Source organism: Crocuta crocuta, unplaced genomic scaffold (genome assembly GCF_008692635.1).
Source record: "Crocuta crocuta isolate KB4526 unplaced genomic scaffold, BGI_CrCroc_1.0 scaffold160, whole genome shotgun sequence".
Lineage (NCBI taxonomy): Eukaryota > Metazoa > Chordata > Mammalia > Carnivora > Hyaenidae > Crocuta > Crocuta crocuta.
In genome coordinates this window covers 5,920,830-5,946,018 of record NW_027527591.1, presented here as the reverse complement: position 1 = coordinate 5,946,018, position 25,189 = coordinate 5,920,830, and the positions used below count along the sequence as shown (strand labels likewise).

At 38.7% G+C, this 25,189-nt stretch overlaps 1 protein-coding gene across 1 annotated transcript in view; it reads left to right on the top strand.

Moving 5' to 3' along the window:
• The window catches only part of ADAM23 (ADAM metallopeptidase domain 23), a 164,265-nt gene that overhangs the window by 122,333 nt on the left and 16,743 nt on the right, over positions 1-25,189 (top strand). Inside the window, exons 15-23 of the mRNA XM_077771577.1 lie at positions 3,058-3,129; positions 3,857-3,946; positions 5,162-5,242; positions 10,403-10,453; positions 11,166-11,229; positions 12,785-12,890; positions 15,545-15,664; positions 17,145-17,313; positions 19,595-19,706. Of these exons, the coding sequence (XP_077627703.1) occupies positions 3,058-3,129; positions 3,857-3,946; positions 5,162-5,242; positions 10,403-10,453; positions 11,166-11,229; positions 12,785-12,890; positions 15,545-15,664; positions 17,145-17,313; positions 19,595-19,706 (865 nt within the window). The remainder of the gene's footprint in view (positions 1-3,057; positions 3,130-3,856; positions 3,947-5,161; positions 5,243-10,402; positions 10,454-11,165; positions 11,230-12,784; positions 12,891-15,544; positions 15,665-17,144; positions 17,314-19,594; positions 19,707-25,189) is intronic.

Genomic DNA, 25,189 nt, shown 5'->3' with positions numbered 1-25,189 from the left:
TTTGAGTGGTCTATTCTCCTAGATGGGAGATGGGAAGCATTACTAATATGAGCTAGCCCAAAAAATGGCTCAAGGTATTTATGGATCTCATAAATGCATATGTGTATTTATTATGTAGTCTCTCTGTGTGGGAAGGTCCATGTTGTCAATTGGCATTTCATCAAATTCATATACACAGTGTCACAATCCTTATACATAATTCTTTAATTCAAAAAGCTCAGAAAATTACAAGTGTTCTTTATGAGTTTTCATAGAACATGTTGAGGCAGTAAAACTTGTCTTGGACTGAAAACCTTTATTATCTCTCCTAGTGTAAATATTCATGTCTTACTGCAGAAATATAAATGTTTTTCATCATAGGATATGCATGAAGCCCCTCACAGCTATTACATAGAACAAGGTAATTGCATCATACTTTTCTAAAATCTGGCAAAGCCAGACTTCCACATTCACTGGCTACAAAGCTTTTGGATAAGGGATCATGGACCTATAGTAGCATTTTTGGAAATGAGTTGTTCAACAAGCAAAAAGTCAGGATTGCTGCTAATTAGCAGATGATATAGAAATTCTAACATTGCAGGTTTCATATTTCTTTTGACCGTACTACTTCGTAAGTCAAATATAGCCCATTTGCTATACAAAAGGATTTAATGCTCTATGAATTGACAGAGCAGTGAAATCACGTTAGCCTTAAAAAAAAAATATCAGTGACTAATGTGAATAAATGACAGAATAATTTACTCCTGTCCTCATAAGTAAGTGAGACTCCTGGAGTCGGGGGATAGTAGTTTGATGTCTGACATCTGTATAAAGTCTCAGTAAGGATGCGAAAAAAGAAACAGGAATTTTAAAGTGACTTTGCATCATTAAATTCAGCTGCCTGCCTTTCATGGCATTGATCTCAACATAAGAAATCTGAAAACTTCGAAGTGTTTAAAATGGGGGAAATGAGTAGTAATGAATTAATGTGAGCTGCTGGCATTATGAATTGCAATGTATGTGACTAATCTTATCTGCCTTGTGGCTCACCAGCTAATTATAAGCAGCATGCCTGAGGGAATAGCATGAGTTCTAAGGTTTCTCGTGTGTGTATAAGGATCCACTATTAGATTTCCAAAAGTCCTGTGAGTAGAAAGAAAATTATTCCAATAACTTGGAAACTAAATAAAAATAACTATACATCTTCAATTTTAAAAATTAGTAAATACAGGGGCACCTGGGTAGCCCAGTCGATTAAGTGTCTGTCTTTGGCTTAGGCCATGATCTCACATTCATGAGTTCAAGCCCCACTTCATGACAGCTCAGAGCCTGGAGACTGCTTTGGATTCTGTGTCTCCCTCTCTCTCTGCCTCTCCCCTGCACATTCTCTCTTTCTCTCTCTCTCACAAAAGTAAATAAACATAACAAAATTAAAAATTAGTAAATACAGATATATTTTTAAGCTACATGGCAGAATTATTTATTTATTTATGAGTTATTTATTTATTTATTTTGTGAGAGAGAGCGCGCACTCATGAGAGAATCCCAAACAGGCACCGTGCCACCAGCATGGAGCCCTACGTATGGCTCCATCTCATGAACCATGAGATCATGACCTGAGCGAAAGTCAAGAGACAAATGCTTAACCAATTGAGCCACCCAAGTTCCCTAGAAGAATTTTTTTTAAGCTTCTATGGATTCCAGTAGAACTGTTTATATGTATGCATCAAAGGATGGACTTTTTTTTTTTTCCTAAGTGCTGTTAGTGAATGAATGTAGGCATGCATGATTTGTATGTTATTTTCACATTATCTGTGTGCCTCTTTTCTGTGCTGTGGGACCCTTCCCACGGGTCATGTTTTCCACTTAGTTTGTGATCATGGCCTGTCACTGGATGGAAGCAGGGTCCAAGAGTGAAATCTGGTAGTTGAATCCATGAGAGGCCTGATAGAAAGTGGTAGCCATGTTCCAGTCTTACCTTTCCATTTCCATTTTCTCCTGCCTGCTGATAAAATACCAAGGAGATTGGGACTGTTGATTTCACACATTGGACTTTCCCATGGGAGTCCGACTCCACCCAAGTACCCTGGAAACCTTTCTTGCTTTAATAAGAGTTTTCCCTTCCTGGAAGTGGAAGGAGAATTAGGTCTTTGTCCGGTGAACTCAGTGGAAGGCACCCCTTCCTTGGGGTGTGTATTGCTACTGGCGAAGGGATCTCTTTTGCCCACTCATACTCATGGCTTTGAGCTTTTGGGTTGGGATGTGCTGTTCCAGTCTTCATCCAGGTGTGATGGACATGCCCAGAGAGCTCTTGCCCCAGCTGATGGAAAATAGGAAGTTTCTTGTAAACAATCAACTGCCTCTATCATTGGTTGGCAATGTAGTTTATCTGGCAAGCAAGTTCATAGCACTAGCAGAGTGAATCATTCTAGAAACTTGACTCTTCCATTGCTCCAGAAATGACTGAGCGATTTCTATAGAGCCATGCATATGTCTGAGTATTTATATAATATGCTTAAATTATAAGCATAATCTTATGCCTATATAATCTGTAAGAAATTACAGATTTCTTTTCAATGAGAATTATGGGCCGCACTTTTTCCAAGCTTATTTGTATTTCCTCGATTGTGTATATCACATTTGGCTGTGACTGAAACATTTTTATCATTTTGACAATTTTTATGTTTTCTCAGTTGCTTTGAGATAAGTCACTAAATTAGATATCTGTGAGTCATAGTAATGCATTTTAGCTCCATTAGCAAATATGATAAGTGATCTATTCTTTTTGACAGCTTATTTCCATTAACAAATAATTCTCATGGTAGGGGTCATCTCTGGAGCCCACCTCCAGAGAATCCGCCAAGAAATATTACCCCATTTGGAATAGGTTTTCAGAAGTGTTATTAATAAGTGAACAGAGTTCCCCACACAGACATCATTTATAGGTGCCATAACAACAGGTCACAGAAGAATATAACATGATAGCTGATTATAGGGCCGTGTATGTGGCCCAATTGGTGTGTTGATTTTCTGTGATAAATGAAAATATTTTTCCTTTCTCTTCCTAATCTCTTTCAGCTATTTGAGCCCACAGAATGTGGAAATGGATATGTGGAGGCTGGGGAGGAGTGTGACTGTGGTTTACATGTGGTAGGTATAAGAGATCTTTTCGGTCTTTGGCACAGTTCCTACCCAGAGCAAACAAGAATAGCATTAGTGAAATACTGACTCTTCTCTGTGGTCTTACTGCCTTTCTTTCTCATCTCTCTATTAATGCTTAATCCCAGCTCAGACATGTTAGAATTAATCATGTCCTTATAGCCTTGTTTGAAAACAGACAAACAAAAACCCACATGGGTTCTTCTAATCAAATTTCTTACCTCTTAAAAATCCATAGCTCATATCCATCCCATTCAAATTTTACCAAATCATGAAACATGGTATGTGTTATTTTTGTCTTTTTAAAACTAGATACAGTCCTGGGTCACCTGGCTGGCTCAGTCAGTGGAGCATGTGACCCTTGATCTCTGGGTAGTGAATTTGAGCCCCCTGGTAGGTGCAGAGATTACTTTTAAAAAGTAAAGTCTTAAAAAAACTAACTAGAGAGAGTCTTATGAATGTATTAGAGCTAACCAAAGGTCAGGTGCCTGCTAAGAAAATAAGCTTACTTTTTGGTAGAGAAGCCCTTTCACAGAAGATCACCCTTTGCTGAAAAATACGGCAGGAAAGAATCTCACCATTGTTTAAAGTGATTACTTCCTAGAATATTTGCTTGCTATTGTATAAGTCTCCCCACATGGATTTTACACGTGGAGACAGGGTTGAATGACCAGCAGGTAAGCTTCTTCGCTTACTCACGTGAAGCTGTTTCCTTTAGGAATGCTATGGATTGTGCTGTAAGAAATGCTCTCTCTCCAATGGGGCTCACTGCAGCGACGGGCCCTGCTGTAACAATACCTCATGTCTCGTGAGTTTCCTGGCACTTTCCTCTTCCTTTTCATGGACACATTCGCTAAATACCTCAGTGTGTACATAGACCATTTGTAGAGCTTGCCACAAATTTGTTGGTTGACATACGCGTCAGTTTTGTACAATCAATAAATCTACCTAAATTCTGGGGATCAAAACATTTACCTTTACTATGATTCACTGTCAACTATCCTACCTTTCAATGCCTCCTTAAGAAAATATACATATACTCCTTCCAAATGAACATGGAGTTGCCCTGGTAATGCAGATGAAAGCCCCATTAAATGGTTGAATAGAAAAGGGACAATTCCTGTAGTCTTTTTAATAATAGGACCTAACATTTATCTTTAAAACTTTCCGCAATTTATTTTGGACAATGAACATAAAACCTAGTGCTTACATTTTTCAGTTTGGTTTTTGAAAGCCCCTATAAAGGCAAGAAAGCTAGATAAGGAATGTTTGTATGTGTATATATACAGCTAGTGTGTGTGTGGACACAGTTAACTTCCATCTGTAGAACCTCCAGTGAGCTTTTGAAAACTCACTTTTTAAACATTCCTTTTTTCTCATTTACCAAACCTCTAACATTTCTTAGAACCATAAAGTTACATGATTTTATAATTTTTTCACTACCAAGAGGTAGCATGCATTATGGCATTTTAGGAATTCCAGCTTGACTGTCTTATGTTCCCCACCAGATTATAAATTGCTTGACATCAGTGGTCTCTTCCCTTCATCTTTTACCCGCTCCCTCAATGTGGTTGGCACCACTGAAAAGAGTTCATATGAATTCACTGAAATTTGATCGTGTATATTTAGCTACAGCAAGATTAACATCGAAGCTCATAGGTACAGTTAGTGTAGGCTGAGTGTGTATATCAATCTTCAGAGAGATCTTGAACGTTGCTCTTTTGTCTTAAACCACACTATTGTATCTTCTTCACATAATTGCCATTATTTTGTTTCCCAAAAGTAATACTCTGAGACCGTGGGTTTTGAAATCTAAAATTTAATGGCTTGGTTGGTGATTCATATTTACTACAGAGAGTGGTGGTATCTGGGCCTTGTTTCTATTCCACAACTGTCTTGTTAATTCATAAAAAGGGTTTGGTGATGGTTATGAGAGAGTGTCTCTGGATTGCTGGTGAATAAAACAATACTATTTGAAATATAAACTTAATAGTAGCTCCTAATATTGAATTTTGATTTGCAGTTTCAGCCACGAGGGTATGAATGTCGGGATGCTGTGAATGGGTGTGATATTACTGAATATTGTACTGGGGACTCCGGCCAGGTATGACAAGCTGAGTTTTTAAATAATACATTTTTCTTGCATGTATCATACACAGTGGAAAGCTTTCAACTCGGACTACATGTGGGAATATGATTTGGTTTCTTTGTTTTTTGTTTTTTGTTTTACTTTGTTTTCTAGTAATTTCTAGATCTCCATTATGCTTTATTTTAGGGGCATTTGTTGTAGTTCTTGGGCCTAAATCTCTTTTTTCTTCCAAATTTCTGCTTCATGATTAGTTCCCTTTATGTGGTTTCTACCCAACGAATTGATCTTTCTTTCTGTCTGCACATCTAAAATTCTATGTTCACATTCATATGTACTGTTAATGGATTGTACTGTTTCCAAAAATTTTTAAGCCACAAAGCCCTTTCTTTCAAGAAGAAGATGGGAGGATGCCCACTGCAGAAGGCAGAGAACGAGTAGCACTGCTCTGATTGAAAAGGGACCACGAGGAGGTGTCCCCCCCCTCAGTTCTGTCTACTTACATCGTCCTGGCATCATGGCCCATATGCTTTGGTGTGGACTTCTTCACGTTAAAAACTATTACAACATTATAATTAACGTTGCCCACCAGCATTGCTCCTGTACATAATTTTTATGTCTCAAACATGTATATCATGTGACTTTAAGTCTTTATTTTTCCTTCAAATGAACGTTTGTGGAGTACCTGCTCTGTGTCAAGCCCTGCTGTAAATGTTGGGGTATGGTAGGGAACCAGATAGACCAAGTCCTTGTACTTATGAGACTTACATTCCACTGGGTGGAGATATACGTGAACAAAAACCTCGATGGTGGTAAGTGCTCAGTGTAAAATAAGATGATGTAAGACATGGAGTGGGTAGCATTAGGCGGAGTGGTCAGGTGCATTTTCCTGGAGGAGTTGGCATTTAAGAAGAGACACAAATAAGGAGCTACTCAGAAGACAGGAGGAAGGAAGCTTGGCTTCCCCAAGAAATGGAATGAAAGCAGGGATTATTGGAGGGTAGTGGGAGCAAAATCAAGAGGAAGTCAGGAATCAAGGCAGTAAGGAACTTGGTGGATTTCATTCTACATTTGTTTTTGCTCTGACATGACTTCAAAAACATTTTTCCTGTGCTATTACACAGTTTTTATAAATATCCTTTTTACAATTACATGTAAGTCTGTTATGTGGATTTATCATTTGACCTGTGGCTTATTATCCCATCGTGAATATTTAGGTTCTTGGCAGTTTTTCATTATTATAATTGATACAACAGTGAACGTCTTTGTGCATCTTTAAAAATGTTTCATGTTCCGGGTTTACACCTTTGGATAAATTGCCCAGGAATAGAGTTATCTCTTGCCAGGTACTATGGTTTCCAAGGGGCTCCCAATAAGTAGAAGGCAGAGAACAAGTAGCACTGCTACTCATTGGAGGTCAAAATACCATTTGAAAGCTGTAACTTCGTGTGAGACCTAAACGAGCCTCCTTCTAGATCCCATATTCAGGCTGTAGCAACAGGTTATTATAGTGGTGGGTTATGGGGTGACTTCTCCCTGCAAAGGTGGGTCCTTGCCTTGTGTGTCTTGGAGGGACAGTGGAGAGAGTATAGTTTTTTCGAGAAAGCAAGAGAAGAAGGCAGAACTGAGCCAAACTGCGTCGTCGTAGTTCTTACTTGCTTTGTCAATCAGTCAGCCAGTCTTCCTGCCTGGGGCGGAGTCGGGGAGGGAAGCAGTGTAGGAACAGAGTGGCCAGAATTACACTGAGTTCCCTTCCCTGGGGAAACAAAACAGAACAAAACAAAAAACCCTAGAGGAGAAGGAGGCAAAGGTTTTTAACCTTTGGAAGGTTCTCAATGTGTATTATCTGAGATTCAATTCAGAGGGACCCTTTTAAGGATGTGATACAGTGAAATATGTTCAAGCTATTTCTTACTGACTTTATGCTTACCCGTTTCTTCTCCTTAGATATGGAAATAGGCTTCCTTGCAGTTTTCCTATGATGTAGTGAAAGAGTGTAAGAACTGTGGGTTCTGGGTTTTGTGCCAAGTTTTATGTTTTGTGACAATCCCGATACACTGCTCCACTGAGTTGTATTTTTAGTTTTGTAGAATACTACTATCTTTATACCCATCATATATGGTTCTGGTTCTGTGTGTTCAGCTCTTTTCAAAGTACAGCTTTTCTCATTTCAGCCTTTAATTCCTGAATTGCCATTGAATTTACTGGAAGTAAAGCTTTTATAATGAGGGCTCTAGGTTCAACTTATTATTCTATTGCCTAAATTTTTAAAACGTTCTTTTTGCCTCATGTGTGTAAGGTGAAAATTATACTATTCAATTAGTTTCTCAGTGGCATATTAGAATAGCCTTACATGACCAGAATGTGCCTGAAATAGATAATTGGGGTAAAGGAAGATCTGTCAGAACTCTGCTTTGTAGCAGGCAGTGAACTCTGAATTTAATTGATACTAATTATGATTAGGAAAATGGGATCTCTGAGAATCTGCATCTCTGAGAATCAGTATCATGGGCAACATTATGACTTTGTCTTGTATCTCATGTCTTTGGTTAATTTTGATATTAGCATTTACTGATCCCTTTGAGCTGCACTTTAAATTCACGGTTTATCACAGAATAAACAATACTTGTGCAACTGAGAGAAATCCTTGGCAAACAATACTGGGTGATATAATAAAGGTATTTTTGAAAGATGTGGGAAATGTTTCTTGTTAGCACTATAAAATATGGCATCTAAATGGGTGGCATAACACAATTTAAAATAAGCACATTTAAATGCTGTTGCACTGCTGAAGCCTGCCTCGTGTGAACCTTCCTGCAACAGCATGAAACTGGGGGCTGGAATGGCATTTAGAGATGGAATTCAGAGCTCTGCTCACAGCAGAACAAAGTATACAGATTAATGGTTCTTTTGTTTTACGTGTCTCCAGAGAATGTAAGACATTCCATAATTTCCCATGTTAAACATGTCAGTAATAAGTAGCTTGCTTTTATTAGCCTAAACTGAAAATAAATTGATTACAAAGTTTGCATGAGGCCATGACAGTTTATAATAAGGGCTTTTTTTTTAATTAGTAAAGAATTCTACAAAAATTTTTTTAATTGAACCATCACAAAAGTCAAATGTGATCGAGTTATTTTAGACCCTGATATACCTATTTGAGTAGCAACATTTCTTTTGCATTTTTGTTCAGTCTGATTGTGTTTGGCTCGGAGTAAGTGAATAATTAATGTTAGTTGATTAATAAGATAATGATTATGTTTTGAGTGGATTTGGATGATGAAAGAGGCCACTTTTGTGGCCAGATCTCTGTTTTTGTGCCACTGGCCCAGTATGCCAGGTTTTAGTCCTGATAATTATGTCCTTTGAATAGTCACCATCAGATTGATTGAAAAGCAGTGGTGAATGAAAGCTTATATGAAAGTCAGTTTTTCTTTAGAAAGATGTAAAACCAAAGCATTTTATCTCAAAGTGTTCCTTAGTAAGCTAGTGCTTCCTAGCAATTATAAATTCTAAATTAGTTCTGTTGCCTTTCTGTAGTGAACTTGATAAACAGCTTGATATGTGGAGAACAGAGTAACTTAATTGTATCTGCATAAGTCATTCATTTATTTATTCAGTTAGCCAGTACTAATCGAGCACCTACTCAATGATGATTGAGCCTGGTTTTGTTCTAGGTACTTGAGAGGTAGCAGGGAGCAAAACATAAAATCCCTGACTGCCTGGAGCTCACATGGATGGGGGGAGAGAGAGACCAAAGACAAACAAACAAGGGACATGTATGATTACGAGGTGATAAATCCTAACGAGAAGGAGAAACCAGAAAATGGGGAACAGAGAATGCCAACATGGAAGGGGTCATAGTTTTTGAGAGCAAACCATGTAGAAATCTGGAGGGAAGTTTGAGGAAAGAGCAAGGGCAGAGGCTGTGAGGTGGAAGCATGTCTGGCATATTTGCAGAGTCACATCAGTCATGGCAGAGGAGAGATGAGGTCGGAGAGAGGATGGAGTTGGGGGGATGCAAAGTGCATATTGTGTTGAACTTTGAAGTCCATTAACACGTGGGGAAGCCATTGAGCAGAAGAGTAACGTGACGTGGTTTATGTCTTTAAAAGGACACTCCAGTAGCTGTGTAGACTATAAGGCGACTAGGGTAGAAACAGGGCAGTCAGCAGAGGCTGATTCACAAGTCAGGTGAGGGATGATGGTGGGTTGGACTGAGTGTTAGAAGTGGAGGTGGAGAAAAGTGGTCAGACGGTGATTAGATTTTGAAAGTAGAGGTAGTGAGATTTGTTGACACACTCGAAGGAGGGTGTGAGAGAAAGAGAAACAGAAAATGACTTCATGGTGTGGAGCCTGTCCAGTTGGAAGAGCGGAATTGTCACTTACTGTCAGGTGAAGACATGGGGAGGACCCAGGGCCCACTGTTCTGTTTCTTAGTCACTTGCTTTACCTGTATGTATATTGCTTTTTTCTCTTCAAATTTGCTTTGAACACTGTACTAGAGCCTTTGGCTTGACATGTCTTCAGGTCTCTCAAATGTGGCAAATAAAATGCAGAGACTAAACATTTTAATTTATTCAGGATAACTTTTTGGGAAAATGAAGTGTACTTTTTAAACAATGGCTTGATAAATAGATCCGGAGAAAGAAGCAACCTTCCCACCACGGTTGTTCTAGTGCTAGGCCTGTAGTTTGAGAGGTCGGAGATGTATGGAGATGCATCGCTGACACTGGGTTGAAAGAGTGTTCCTTCTTTCTCAGTGATGTGGCCCATGGGTGAGCATCAGGGGTGTCGAATGCAGATGTGACATTTCACAGGTCTGAGAAAGGTCTTGTGAATTAGCTCTCCAATGTGTCCACTCCTCCGTAACAAGATGATTCATTTCTTTGGTTGTCCATTTTAATTCCTTCTACTTTTAACTCTGTGTGCAAGCACATGTGAGTTCTTAGTCTAGTTCACCTCATGGAAAAACAGAGTAATATAATGTACCCATTGCATGGATTAATTTATTTGAAGAGTTAGTTTGGATAACCTACTTAAGATTACTCATGTTTTTCTAAACGTTCCCGGTGATATAGTCACCATGCTTGATTTTTGTATTGCATTTTTATATACCGTGCACAGAATCTGAAGGTATTTATGTTGAACATTAAGGAAACACATTATATTTTTCAGTGCCCACCAAACCTTCATAAGCAAGACGGGTACGCATGCAATCAGAATCAGGTATGCTGGGCTATTAGCTTTAAATGTAATTTCAAAAGGATTCGTTTGTGGGTTCTTTTTTTCTTTTTGATAAATATAATTTGATAAATATAACTTTGAAGAGAAATTGCAACTCAAAGAACAATAAACTACTGCAATGGTCTTCTAATTCAGCGTTACTTCACACCATATCAAATACTAAATATAGTATTATATTTAACCCTGGTGACAAATTGTCCGATTGAGGGCAAGGGAAAAAATGTAACAACTAAAGAATTAGGAATTTAATTTATTGAGTTGTGACCCTCTTTCAATAATGTCAGCCTGTTGTGGGAAAATCTGTTATAATGTGCTGTTATCTGTTATAATGTGGCTTTTTCTTTCCTGAAGCCATGTTGTAATTACCATTCACACCCAAAAGGAGGTAAAAGTCATTTTGGAATCACCCAAGGAAGTGTACCAACTTTTGTTTTCCATAAAGTGTAAAATTGTAGATGATTAAATTTTGCCTTCAAGAGCCGTAACGCAGAGGTCTGTTCTGGGTTTTAGAATTTAACTGTCCATTGTGCTTCCCTTAAGATGTCTGTGATTTTTATTTTCACTGAAAATATTGGGGCATGGAGTGAAAAACAATCAACTTATCTAACACAACAAAAGTCGATCTTGCAGTTCAAATCTGGGGGAAATGGATTTGTTTCTGCGTGGGCCTCCTAACGTGTGTCACTGTCCTCAGGGTCGCTGCTACAACGGGGAGTGTAAGACCCGGGACAACCAGTGCCAGCACATCTGGGGGACCAGTAAGTCACATTTTCTGCTTGTTGGCTGCACATAGGTTTCTCTGCCTACCATCCCACTCTGGCAGTCCTGCTGAAAGACATGTACAGCGCGGTGTTTTGTTTTATTTTATTTTTAAATGATTATTTATTTATTTTGAGAGAGAGAGAGAGAGAGCATGAGCAGATAAGAGGCAGAGAGAGAGAGAGAGAGAGAGAGAATGAATTCCAAGTAGGCTCCACACTATCAGTGCAGAGCTGGATGCAAGGCTCAATCTCAGTAACGATGAGATCATGACCTGAGCCAAAATCAAGAGTAGGATGTTTAACCAACAGAGCCACCCAGATGCTCCTGGAATAATGTTTAAAAAAAAACCCCCAAAACTCTAGAAAAGGATGAGAACAAAGAGGATGGTGAATGTGATCACAGAACCACAGAAAACAACTGTTCAAGCTGAGGACTTGTCATCAGAATCAACCCGTGTCACTCGGTGATCTGTCTGTCAGAGAAGGGACGTCACACCCACTTGCAAAGATTGGGTTCAGTGGGATAGTCACGTTCATTGTCCAGCTGCTTTTGTGATTTACTGTGTGCCTTGGATTTAACTTTTACCCCTCTTTGAGCTTTCTGTTCTTTTACCCCAGAAAAATACAATGGCTTATTTTTTAAATTCTGTAATTCTGTTCTCTCAGTTTGAAGGGGAAAAAAGGCAAGTCCTTCTTGAGGTGCAGACACATAGAGATTTGGGTACATGGTCATGTATGTCAGTACATTCCCTAAATGTTAATGCACGCCTTCTCTTCCTGACATTTACAGTGCCTTTCCAGTGAACTTCAGCTCATGGGGGCCAAACCACAACAGAGAGAAAAGGGTCTGTCTTGTGGTGGAGGCTGGGTCACCCCCAAAGGAAAGAAAGTACACGAAGGAACTATTAGAGCCCCCGCAGGAATGATTTCAGTGTTTGGCAAATATCACTTAACTGAAAGATTTACTTTCATTGCTCCAGTTTTGACAGAGGAAGGATGTTAGAGGCATATTTGTCTTTTAGAGGGTTTGTATATCAAAACCCAAGAGTCGACATAAAATCTTAATTGCCTAATACTTTATAATATCTTTTAATATTAATGTATACCAGGCCTAAAAATTTTTATTAGTTTTCTGTATGTCACTTTCCCTAATTCCTGCTGATGGCCATTCCTACCTCCCTCCCTCAAACCCATCAAACAAGAATTTGGGAATCAGTTTGTTTTTCAAAATTAAAAACAGTGGTGTGTTAGCCCTGTCTCCTAGTAGCTTGCAAGAGCCGAGTGTTAAATTTTCAGGAATTTCAGAAGCCTGTCACCATCATACTGATAGCTGGAAATTAGCCATGTAATTTCCATGTGTCTAGACCGTGGAAATTTACACAACAGTATTTACAGCATGGAAATTGGCAAATGCTACGAGTCACGGTTTGTTTTTGTTTTTGTTTTTTTCTTTTTGTGGACAACCCGTTGTTAAACATTTACCTGCATGCTACTGGTTGTGCATAACAAAGATAACTAAAACAAATTCTCTTCTCTTGCTCATCTCCAAAAGAGGCTTCAGGGTCTGACAAGTTCTGTTACGAAAAGCTGAATACAGAAGGCACGGAGAAGGGAAACTGTGGGAAGGATGGAGACCGATGGATCCAGTGCAGCAAACAGTGAGTGGTCAGCTTCAGGGGCACAGTGAGGGACTCAGAAGCCCTGGCTCAAATGGGAATTGGGCACAAAATTAGTGTTACTGGTTGTTACAGTATGAATTTTAAAAACACATTAGTCAATTTAGAAGCAAATGGCTATGGACCAAGCTGTTGCCATGGCACAGACTCATAACATTTATGTAAAACATTTCTCACGTGTTGTCTTTTACTTGATGCTTGTTTGGAAAGACACTTTGCTAAGTATTAAGACATAATATTGGGTCTTAACTTTCTACTTTTGCTGGAAGGTATGGCCTACGAATATACTAGTATACACAGAGTTTTACAAGCAACATATGTGGACTGTATATATCTTGGGAACAATTCAAAGTGAAGTAATATACATTTTTGATCATTCTTTGCGTGCAACACCATTTAACACCATTTGATTTAATTAAGCATGTAACGTCTATATCAGGTTCTCCATCACCTTCTAAAAACCATCTAGTTAGTGCATATTGGAGGCATCTTTACTCAGGAAATGAGATATTTTTAGAGCACACTGGTCATATTTTCCCTTGATTGGTTGGGGAAAGTGAAAATTGTGATTTAATAGTTTATTAAGGTTAACTCAAGGACATGATCTATGGGACCATTAAGCTATGGGCCAAATATCCTTCTTTATCTTTCCATAACCATGGGGATTCTCCCAGTTCTGAAGCAGAACAAGGAGTTTTATTTTTCTAGTTAATGATCTCTCTGTTGTGCTTTGTGAAACATTGCTATTCCACGTAGTCTCTGGTGGTGGATGAGGTCTTAGGAGACAACAGATCTTTGACCAAAATTTCTTTAAAATTAAACCAAAATAATAGACCAGAACTTCTCATCGAATGTCTCACGAGTGAGGCACAGATATTCCAAAATATTTCTCCTCTTTCTAAGGTGACAGACAGTAGGAGGGAATGAGGCCTAAAGTAGTAAAAATGTATGTGGTTGGACACCTGGATTTCATTAGCTTCATTCATTAGCTTAATGTCCTGGACAAACCTGATCATTTCTCTATGTCTCTGTCACTTCAAAAAGTTTGGGAGGCATTCAATTGGATCATTGTAAGAGATAGCTTTTGAATATCTATAAACCATGCATCCACCAAGGAGTCAAAGAAAATTAATGCATGTTTTCTAAAATGTTTAAAAATTGGGATATATAACATGTAAGCAGAAAGGTGAATAATACACAAATATATAGTTTGCCAAATGATTATTACACGAACCTCCATGTCATTCCTACCTGGATCAAGGAGTAGAACTTGCAGCATCGCAGAAAATGTATCTTTCCCCGCCAGGTGCCCTTGTCTCTCTCCTGGGGGTACTATCATCCAGTTATGGCAATTACTTTCCTGGCTTTTAGAGTTTGGCTACCTACGTTTTCATCCCTAAACCATATAATTTGCCTAAGGTTTTGGTATAAAAGGAATCATACTTCATATATTATTTTATCTCTTAAGGTCAGCATTTTAAGCATCCTCTATGGTGTGTGTCCCTGTTCATATTTATTGTTCATTTGTTTTATTTTTCATTCATATTCATATTCACATACCATGATGTATTTCTCCACTCTGTGTGAATTTAGGTTGTTTCCGTGTTTTGGCTGTTAGGAACCATACTGCTGTGGGTGTTCTACTGTAACTTAGTGCACATTTGTACATGTTTTTCTAAGGCCTATCCCTAAAAGAAAAATTGCTAGGTCGGAGGGTATATGTCTTTTCAGTGCCACCAGATGATGTCACAGCTTTCTAAAATGACTATGCTAGTAAACCCAACCATCAGTAATATGCATATGAGACTTTTGTTGAATCACATACTGACCAATACTTGGTATTATCAGATGGTTTACTTTTACCCTTTCTGGTGGGTAGAAACTGCTATGTTATTGTGGTTTTAATTTGCACTTCCCTGTTTGCAAATGGAATTTAGTACATTTTTGGGTATTTATTGGACATGGGTTTCCTTTGCTTTGATGTGGCATTTCAATTCTCCGCCCTTTTTTAGGGGAGAGTTCATTGTTTACTTAACAAATAAGCTGGAGGGGGCTGCTCTCATTGTGGGGGGGTGTCACTTAACAACGTCTCTAAGGACCCAGATGATCTCGAACCCTTAGCATGTTGGAGTTTCTGTCCTGCTTGTGATCTCATGATGGCAAGCTAGATACAAAGCATGCACATTTAGAGACAGGCAGTGTGGCGGTGGGAACAAAACGTCTTCTCCCTGTAGGGCTTGAACCTCTTATCCAGAAAGCGACGTTCTCCCCAGCAACTTCCTATCTGGCTTCTCCTCAAGTCACCACACCCAGGGGCTACTTTTAGCTCTCTTAGGGCAAGACAGAGGGACAGCTAGGAAAGTGGGTGTGGGGGTGGGGGGTGCCATGACTAGCTCAGACACCAGTCCTGATTGGCCTCTAGAAGCTGGGCATGTTGCTACCCAAGCAAAACTGTGATCCTCTTAGCAAGGAAGGTGTGGGTCATAGCCCACCAATAGTATTTGAACACATCTTTTTATTTAGAAGGAAAGAAAATATATTCCATTTTTGAATACATGTGGGCTGAATAGTTTTGATTATTTTGAGCTTGATTCCTCCTATCCTGTTCTGCTTTTGTTTTTATTTGACATGCTCAGTGATGTATTCTGTGGATTTTTACTCTGTACCAATCTTACTCGAGCTCCACGCATTGGTCAACTTCAGGGTGAGATCATCCCAACTTCCTTCTACCATCAAGGTCGAGTAATTGACTGCAGGTAATATATTAAATTTTTGAAGACCTAATGGATCATGAAAATGACAAATTCAGAAAAATCAAGTGAAATTTTTCTACTTCTCACAAGAGGACTGTTGACTTTAATTTTATGATCACCTTAAATGTTTAGAGTTAAGAAACAAAGTTGTATATTGATTTACAAATTACATTTGCTCAAAAATTGGACCACTTAATAGTAGGAGGGCCTTTTTTGTAATCATAATTGTTGAGTAGAGTTACAGTGTCCACTTTGACCCACGGTTAAAGCTTTGAGCATTGTAATAGGTCACTATTTGAACACTCTGAGTGTTTTATTTTTTATCACATATTTCTGGTTTAGAAGATGGTTTAATACTCAACATAGAGAGCATATTTATTAAGATATTATTTATAGTTGTAGGCATACATTTGATATCCAGTTATCTGTGAGTATAGGGCACAGGAAGTGTGAGGCTTACTTTTTAAACCAAGATGGTACTCATGCAGATGGTACTGTTGTGGCCCCAAACGTCTGGGATTCCCCCACAGAACTGTCTTTAGCGTCTGCAAACCTTAATCTGTAGTATCCTTAGAGTAGCAAACCTTCATCTTTTGTGAGTGAATGTAAGATTTGGAAAAATCCAAAAAAAAAAAAAAACTTTTGAAGAAGATTTAGTAAATTGGTTGGGTGAGCAAATTGAAAAATGTTCTCTTGCTCAAATGATGGCTGTTTTTTGTTTTGTTTTGTTTTGTTTTTAATTTTTCTGTAAACAATTCTAACCAGGTCCTAGACAATAAGATCCTTCCTGGAATAAATCGTAATTTGGTTACTTAGATGCATTCTTTGAGTGTGTAAGTTTTCACACATCTTTAGATATGACAGCCTGAGTAAATTATATCTTCTAAACTAGTATATTGGTAAAATATTCAGCAAGTTACTCTATTGGTCATTATAGCATCGATTATTCTTCAAATTCAGGTTTTCCCCAACTCTGACGTTTTAGAAAGAAATATCAGTAGAGACGAATTGGTTTTGTCTCTCCACCATAAATAATCCAGTTCTCTAAAGTAATCATAATGATTCTCAGAGTATTTTCATTTGCTACTTTGGCTCAGCGTCTGCCTTTCTGTACCACGACTCACCTGAAAGCCTTGGAGGGGCTGGTGTAAAAGCTTGCTTCTTTTGTTCTTAGACAGCTCCCCCTTAGTCTTTATGCTGGTCTTGACTACAAGTGAAGATTTAGAATATACTTTGTGCAAATGACATTTTTTGCCTAATGGCATGCAATGCAATAATGGCAATGAAAAATATTTCCTGTCTTCATGCTCTTTTATTGAGGGACATTGGAAAGGGGAAAGGAAGAGAGAGGTGGAGAAATTCTAGGAGCCATCCATGTCCACTGACGGCCTCTTTAATTTCATGAAGAGCAAGCTTCATTCGTGTTGGCATTCTGTTTCTAACTATGGTGCTAATGGTTGTATGAATATCTTTCTCCTTTTAGTGGTGCTCATGTGATTTTAGATGATGATACAGATGTTGGCTATGTAGAAGATGGAACGCCATGTGGTCCATCCATGATGTGTTTAGATCGGAAGTGCCTACTGATTCAGGCCCTAAATATGAGTAGCTGCCCACTTGATTCCAAGGGTAAAGTCTGTTCAGGCCATGGGGTAAGTAGGCATCAGTGTTTCAGTTCAAACCTTTATTGTCTGGCAGCCTCAAAGTTCACAGTAGTCAGACTTCCATTTCAGCCATTCTCCTTTTGTGCCTGCTGCCAGTATCTATGCACTGGCTATGATAATTTCCAGAGTATCCTCATCTGCATATATACCGTATGGTTTTATTTGTGTTGTTTGTTTTATCACTGGCTATTTATATTTCCCACATTGTCTATACCTTGTCAGCTAGAGGTGGAAGAAACTGATAGGGTCCCTAAAAGAACTGTAGACCCCACGTGAACTACTTCATGCCATTCAGAATAACTTTAGTCCTCTCCATATTGCCTTTGGCTCTTCAGCATGTATACTGAGTATCCGTGTGTACAAGATCACATAGACTAGAGGTTGAATCACTGATCTAATTCATATGTTTAAAGTTGTATAGTTCTGCTCCGACCATTACCAGATGAAGTGAAGATACTTTCTCTACTCACACCTGCATGTATTTGTAATTCTGTGAACAAAGTGAGCAGACACTTCCTGGCAAACCGAGGGTTAATATCTAGAAACAAATTTTAATAATTATTTAAATTAGCTTAGTAAAAGAAAGATATTTCAAAATGTATACAGACTTCAGAAATGGAATAAAAAAGAGACACGAAGAAATTGAGAGTAATAACATAAAAGGAGAATGCTGCAAGGAAGGCAAAAATAACTCAAATAATTCAAAATATAGCTAGCTAGCGGATGACATGGAGTACAACAAGGCAGAGGCCTTAGAAGGATATGCCTAATGACTTCTTAGAGTTGGGGCTTTGGTTGAATCCTAGACTCAACAGTCAGTATAGCTTAGTGATTTAGAGCATGGTTTTGGAGGCTAGAAAGAACCATGGGTTGAGTCCTGGCTGTGCTTCTTGGTCTCCTAGTGACTTTACATAAGGCACTTACCCTCTCTCAGCCACCAGGGTGCTAGTATGGGGATTAAATTAGATGCTATACGTAAAGCACTTGGCATAGGTACCTAGCACATAGTGAATGTTCAATAATCACTATGTTAAAATAAAAGCACAGGGCAGACATTTCAGTTATTCCTCTGAAAACATCATAAAATTTAATGTCTAGAAAGGCCCTTAACTCTCTACTATTCCTCCCATTTTTTCATCATGTTAAATAAAAGGTCGAATTCAGCCTTGTTAATCCCAACCATGCTATTAGACCATTTCAGATTAAAAAGCTTCTTATACCAGTAAACTGATATTCAGTGTATCATCTCTAATGATCCGCCTCTGAATGTATTTCACAGGCAGATAAGGGCTTAAACACCTCTATCTATAGTTGGCAGATGATTGTTTATTTCATGTAAATTACAAGTCCATTCCAGCATACTGCTTGGTCTCCGGCACAAACAAAAGGAGACAAAAATCATTCTAGGAGGGTCTTCAGCCTGGCTGCCTGAGAGAGGGGTGATACCAAGGGCAGTCAGGGGAGGTGGGTGTGGTGCCCATTTGGACATGGTGAGGTAAAAGAATGCATTGGTGATTCATATCGTCTGGTCTTTAATCTCTGGTCCTGCTGCTGGAGCCCTTTATCTCTTAATTTCTTGAATTAAGCATGTGTTTCTGAAGTATATTCCTAGAAACAACTACTTCTGAAAAAAACCTACGTTGTCAGACATTTGTGTACCTAAATAATATCAATATAAACAATTAATATTTAATATAAAATTTTCTTCTTTTCTGAGACACCTGGTTGGCTCAGTTGGTAGAGTTATGTGAGTCTTGATCTCAGGGTTGTGAGTTCGAGCCCCACGTTGGGTGTAGAGATTACTTAAAAATAAAATCTTAAAAAACATTTTTTCTTCTTTTAATGGATATTTCTCTATAATTAACAAGAAAACACCCCTCGACAATTTTATATATATGTTATCTCCTCTGGTCAACCATGGAGGACTTAAAACATTCAAAATGGCTTTCAAAAGCTTCTTCCCTGTCCCATGTCTCTTTTACACTTATCACCATTATTCAGAAAAGTACAATGAGGGGCACCTGGGTGGCTCAACTGGAAGTGTCCGACTTCAGCTCAGGTCATGATCTCATGATTTGTGGGTTCAAGCCCCACATCAGGCCCTGTGCTGACAGCTCAGAGCCTGGAGCCTGCTTCAGGTTCTGTGTCTCCCTCTCTCTCTGCCCCTTCCCTGCTCCCTCTCTGTCTCTCTCAAAAATAAATAAACATTAAAAACAATGTTTTAAGAGCACAATGAAATTGTCCCATTTCTGTTCTTTGTTCTTCACAGGTGTGTAGTAATGAAGCCACCTGCATCTGTGATTTCACCTGGGCAGGGACAGACTGCAGTATCCGGGATCCGGTTAGGAACCTTCACCCTCCCAAGGATGAAGGACCCAAGGGTTTGTGTGATTTCAGTTTCAATTCATTGCATACTCAAGTTGTTGGTACCCTTCCACTAATGCCAATATAACAAGTTATTACGTTTGAAAGGAGACACATCAGAATATCTTTTTTGTCATTCAAATATATAATTCATGTTACTGCAGAATTCAGAATTCTAGAGTGATGTATTGAAATGTTTGAATTTTCCTTTAGTTTAGAACTGAGATTAGGAAGAAGTAAATATACCAATTTCCTTCCTCCCTGTTTCCTTTCTTTCCTATAAACCTCCTTCTTTTTCCATAACCACGTATGTTAATCATTTTACAGTTTGACTACACTATGCCAGTTTTCTAATAGATAAAATCTTTTTGGCAGACATGAGACTCTAGACATTCTTCAATATTAGAATCCCTCCAGAGGGAAATTGCTGTCTTCTGTGCTCTGCTTAAATACACTTTTGATTGGGAAGAAGTTGAAAAGCTTCACAGAACTATATTATTTTTTAAGTTTATTATTTATTTTGAGAGAGAGAGCAAGAGCACACGTGAGGGAGGGAGCGGCAGAGAGAGAGAAGGAGAGGGAGAGAATCCCAGGCAGGTTCTGTGCTGTCAGCACAGACACTGACGCAGGGCTCAATCTCGAGAACTGTGAGATCATGACCTGAGCTGAAATCAAGAGTCAGACACTTAACCAACTGAGCCACCCAGGTTCCCCGAAAACCCTCACAGAACTTTTAAGTCTTCAAAGAGAATATAAAACATCTGGACTATGTTTTAATCAGCCATCAGAAAGAGAGAAATTAGAATTTTAGAATTAGATGGAGTCTCAGTGGCCATCTAGAACCATTTTGCAGATAAGAACACCCAGGCCTCGAAGACAGGTGACATCCTATAGTTATCCAGGTAGCCAGAGACAGAGTTGGGACCAGTACCCAAGTGGTTGGTCTCAGGCCCATTCTCTTCTGTTACATTTGTTATAATGTGCTCTTTGTCATAAACACGGTCATCGTTTTCTCCTTATCCCCTCATTCCCAAGCCCCCACATGACTTCACATATCTAAAAAAGTCCTCTGTTGCAATAGGCTTATTAGAGCATCTATAGCATCATACCTGAGAAGCCAGAGTTTCTAGAACAAAGGATGTGTCCCAGTGACCTCATACATCATGTTCTTCTTTTTCATGGTGCCACTAATGGTATTTATAAATAACTATCATGATCTTTTCCTGCAAGTAGGAAAAGTACATATAGAAATAGTGCTATTTTGATCTGCTTAGTTTTGCATGAAAGCGCATTTAAACTCTCTGAACTTCAGCACTGAGAAAATATGGGGAAGATACGACTTTGAAAAGTATATGAAGCTCCATGATCCTCAATTCCTGAAGAGATTTAGCTGATCCGGGGGCATGTGTAATGTTCAGTAATAGTGGGTGTGCTAAAAACTCTCCATGCATTTATTTAATATGCCTGTGCTATTGAAATTCTGTAAGAAGAATCATAGTCACACCCTCACAGTCTATTTCTGTTCTTCTACTGCTATTTGTAAAAAGGAACTAATTCCACTTTTACATTTAGTCTTTAGTTACCTTAAAACTGGAACAAAAAATTCTTGGATCCACCTTCAGAAGTTAGATTTAGAGCAGATTTAAAGCTCTGACAAGAGAAGCAGACGTTCATTCTTTCCAAATTTTCTCTCCGTGGCACGTCTGTGATTCTCTTAAAGATCTAGAGGCTGTTTCTTCAAGTGATATATAAAGCAGAGATGAACAGAGCTAAAGTGGCTTAGACTCTGTTCTTTTTCATGACATGGGGTCGGGGGTTATCACTTGTCTGATTCTGTCTATTCCCCATTCCCTCACCCACCTATGCCTAGAAAGCTTAGCTGGGAGGTGTAAAGCAAACAGCCTCATTCTGGAAAAGAGGAGATTCACAGCCGCCTTCTGTTTTGTTTTCCTTTTCCCCATGGTGCTCTTCTATATTATCTTTTAAAAATAAGTTTTATGACCATTCAAGTAATACTTGTTTATGGTAGAGAATTTTGCAAATAAGGAAAAGATTAAAAAGAAAATAAAAATCACCCTTAATGCCAAAACTCAGAGGTAACTGATATACACATTCTGGTGTATTTCTTTTCTGTTGCATGTTTTCTTTTTTCATTATTAATGAAGACAATGGAGTCACTAACATAAAGGTACCCACTGGTTCTAAAATTGTTAAAATCCTCATGACTCTGCTAATATTGATTAAATTGAAAAAACCATTAATTACTACATATGAAGTGCAGCTATTATTGTAAATTATTAGATTTCCAGAAAAGTCAAGCAATTTTAGCATGACTAAATAATAGCTTTATCTAAATGGTTATTAATATCTTTTCATATTCTATTAAAAAATCTGTTAATACATTAGTAAAATGAGGAAGAACAGAAATCAAAATTTTAACACCTTGTTATGGGGTTTTATGATTTTGTTTCTGATATTCTAGTTAAAAGAAAATGATGAGAGATATTATATACTTTACTTCTAATTGTATCCAGATAGCAAATTTTTATTGACCACCTACTATTTAAAAGACAGCATACCCTTGGCATATTGTAGGCACTCAATAAATAGTACATCCTTTCCCTTTGGGAACATGTAAAGGAAATAAGACGGTGCGTGCTAGTGCTGATTTTTAGTTTATCAGTAACCATTTATATTGCTTGTTGAAGAGGAGCAGGTCATGAACTCAAAACACTGAAACAATCTGTACTTTCTTGACTATAGGTGCCAACGTTGCTCCCGAGGTGCCAAGGTTTTTCTCTGACTGATTACCATATATTCTTTCTCATGATCGAATTAGTTTGGTTGGCACTTGCCTTATTTTTTTAAAAAATTGTTAATGTTTTATTTATTTCTGAGAGACAGAGAGAGAGACAGCATGAGCAGGGGAGGGTCAGAGAAAGAGGGGAATACAGAATCTGAAACAGGCTCTAGGCTCTGAGCTAGCTGTCAGCACAGAGCCCGATGCGGGGCTCGAACACACGAACTGCGAGATCATGACCTGAGCTGAAGTCAGATGCTTAACCAACTGAGCCACCCAGGCACCCCGGCACTTGCCTTATGGATCACAGTGTTTGGGTGCTTCTCAACTGCTTGCCACATACAGGGGGCAAGACCCAAGTGACCTGTCATACCCATGGATGAAGGCTTTTCTGTATAGATACAGTGACAGGGTATTGAAAAATACTTAAGTTTTATGTAACTTTAGTGTGTTTTCTTGTTATGGAGGAAAAAATTCAAAAATAAAACAGAAAATATTGCCCTTTTTATTATTAAAATGGGCATGAAAGATAGATCATATACAACTGCAGGCCTCTGAATCAAAACATAATTAGTAAAAATAAAGGAGAACTCCGTGACTTTGTTTCAGCTGATGAGGGTGTCAGAAATGAGCCAGTGTGCTTTGCATGTTTCTCTTATTTTAACATCAAGTTTCTGGAAGAACAAAAATTCAAACTCTCCCATCTGGGTAGGAACACACACACACACACACACACACACACACACACACTATTGCTATTCAATCAAAAAGAATAAAATCTTGCGATTTGCAACCATGTGGAGAGAACTGGAGGGTATTATGCTAAGCAAAATTAGCCAATCAGAGAAAGACAAGTATCATATGACTTCATTCTTATGAGGAATTTAAGATACAAAACAGATAAACATAAAGGAAGGGAGGCAAGAATAATATAAAAGCAAAGGGCGGGGGACAAAACATAAGAGACTCTTAAATATGGAGAACAAACTGAGGGTTCCTGGAGGGCTTGTGGGAGGGGGGATGGGCTAAATGCGCAAGGGGCTTGCGGGAGGAGGAACCTGCTGGGAGGAGCACTGGCTGTTCTACATAGGGGATGAATCACTGGAATCTACTGAAATCATCATAGCACTACAGGCTAACAAACTTGGATGTAAATTAAATAAATTAATTAATCTATTATTTAAAAAGCTATAAAAATATTGTCATTGAAGTTACTCTGCACTTGTTGACCCACAGTTTAAAGACTACTGGTTTATTTGCTCCAATGTCTCAACCCAAAATTATTAAAAAGCAAGAAATAGCATTTCAAAGCAAAAACCACGTGAGCAAAGATTTTTTTAAAAAAGATTTCCTATTACATATTACTTCACTCATGTTTTCTTTTTTTTTAATTTTTTAAATGTTTTAAAATTTATTTTTGAGAGAGAGACAGTGTGGGCAGGGGAGGGTCAGAGAGAGAGACACACACAGAATCTGAAGACAGGCTCCAGGCTCCAAGCTGTCAGCACACAGCCTGATGCGGGGCTCAAACCCACAAACTGTGAGATCATGACCTGAGCCGAAGTCGATGCTCAACCGACTGAGCCACCCAGGCACCCCTTCACTCATGTTTTCTACATTGTCTTTTACTTCCCATATTTTACTTATGAAGATTCTTCTGGCCCCTCTTCTCCCAGCATGTGTCCACTGAATTCACTGAAAGAAATTATTTTGGCTTGTCCTGATAGGGTAGAATAAGTTTGCACCCTTTATTTTTTTTTATTATAGTTTATTGTCAAGTTGGTTTCCATATAACACCCAGTGCCGATCCCAACAAGTGCCCTCCTCCATGCCCATCACCCCCCTTTCCTTCTTCCCCACCCCCCATCAACCCTCAGTTTGTTCTCAGTATTTAAGAGTCTCTCATGGTTTGCCTCCCTCTCTCTCCCTAACTATTTTTCCCCTTCTTCTACCCCATGGTCCTCCGTTAAGTTCCTCCTAATCCACCTATATGTGCAAACATATGGTATCTGTCCTTCTCTGCCTGACTTATTTCGCTCAGCATAACACCTTCAAGTTCCATCCACATTGCTACACATGGCCAGATTTCCTTCTTTCTCATTGCCATGTAGTATTCCATTGTACAGATAAACCACATCTTCTTGATCCATTCATCAGTTAATGGACACTTAGGCTCTTTCCATGTTTTGACTGTTGTTGATAGTGCTGCTATGAACATTGGGGTACATGTGCCCCTATGCATCAGCACTACTCTATCCCTCAGGTAAATTCCTAGCAGTGCTATTGCTGGGTCATAGGGGAGTTCCATTGTTAATTTTTTGAGGAACCTCCACACTGTCTTCCAGAGGGGCTGCACCAGTTTGCATTTCCACCAACAGTGTAAGAGGGAGGTTTGCAATCTTTAAAAGGCCTGGACCTCCCACATACTATAGGAGAGTCAGTAGAAGTACCAATAATTTTTGTCAATTTGTGGGCATCTTTTCATGGTGCTTCTTATGCAGCACATTGGAATTCTTCTCACTGAATGGTTTGCATCCTCATTACAGGGGAAAAGAGAAGAAAAGAAACTGATACATATCATGTTTTCATTGATAAGGAAGGGCAGAGATGCGGAAGCTTTGGTCAGACCCTGTCATTATGTCCGCAGTCATCAAATCAGAGATAGAAGTGGCCATTCAATCCAGACTCATTGTTTTACAA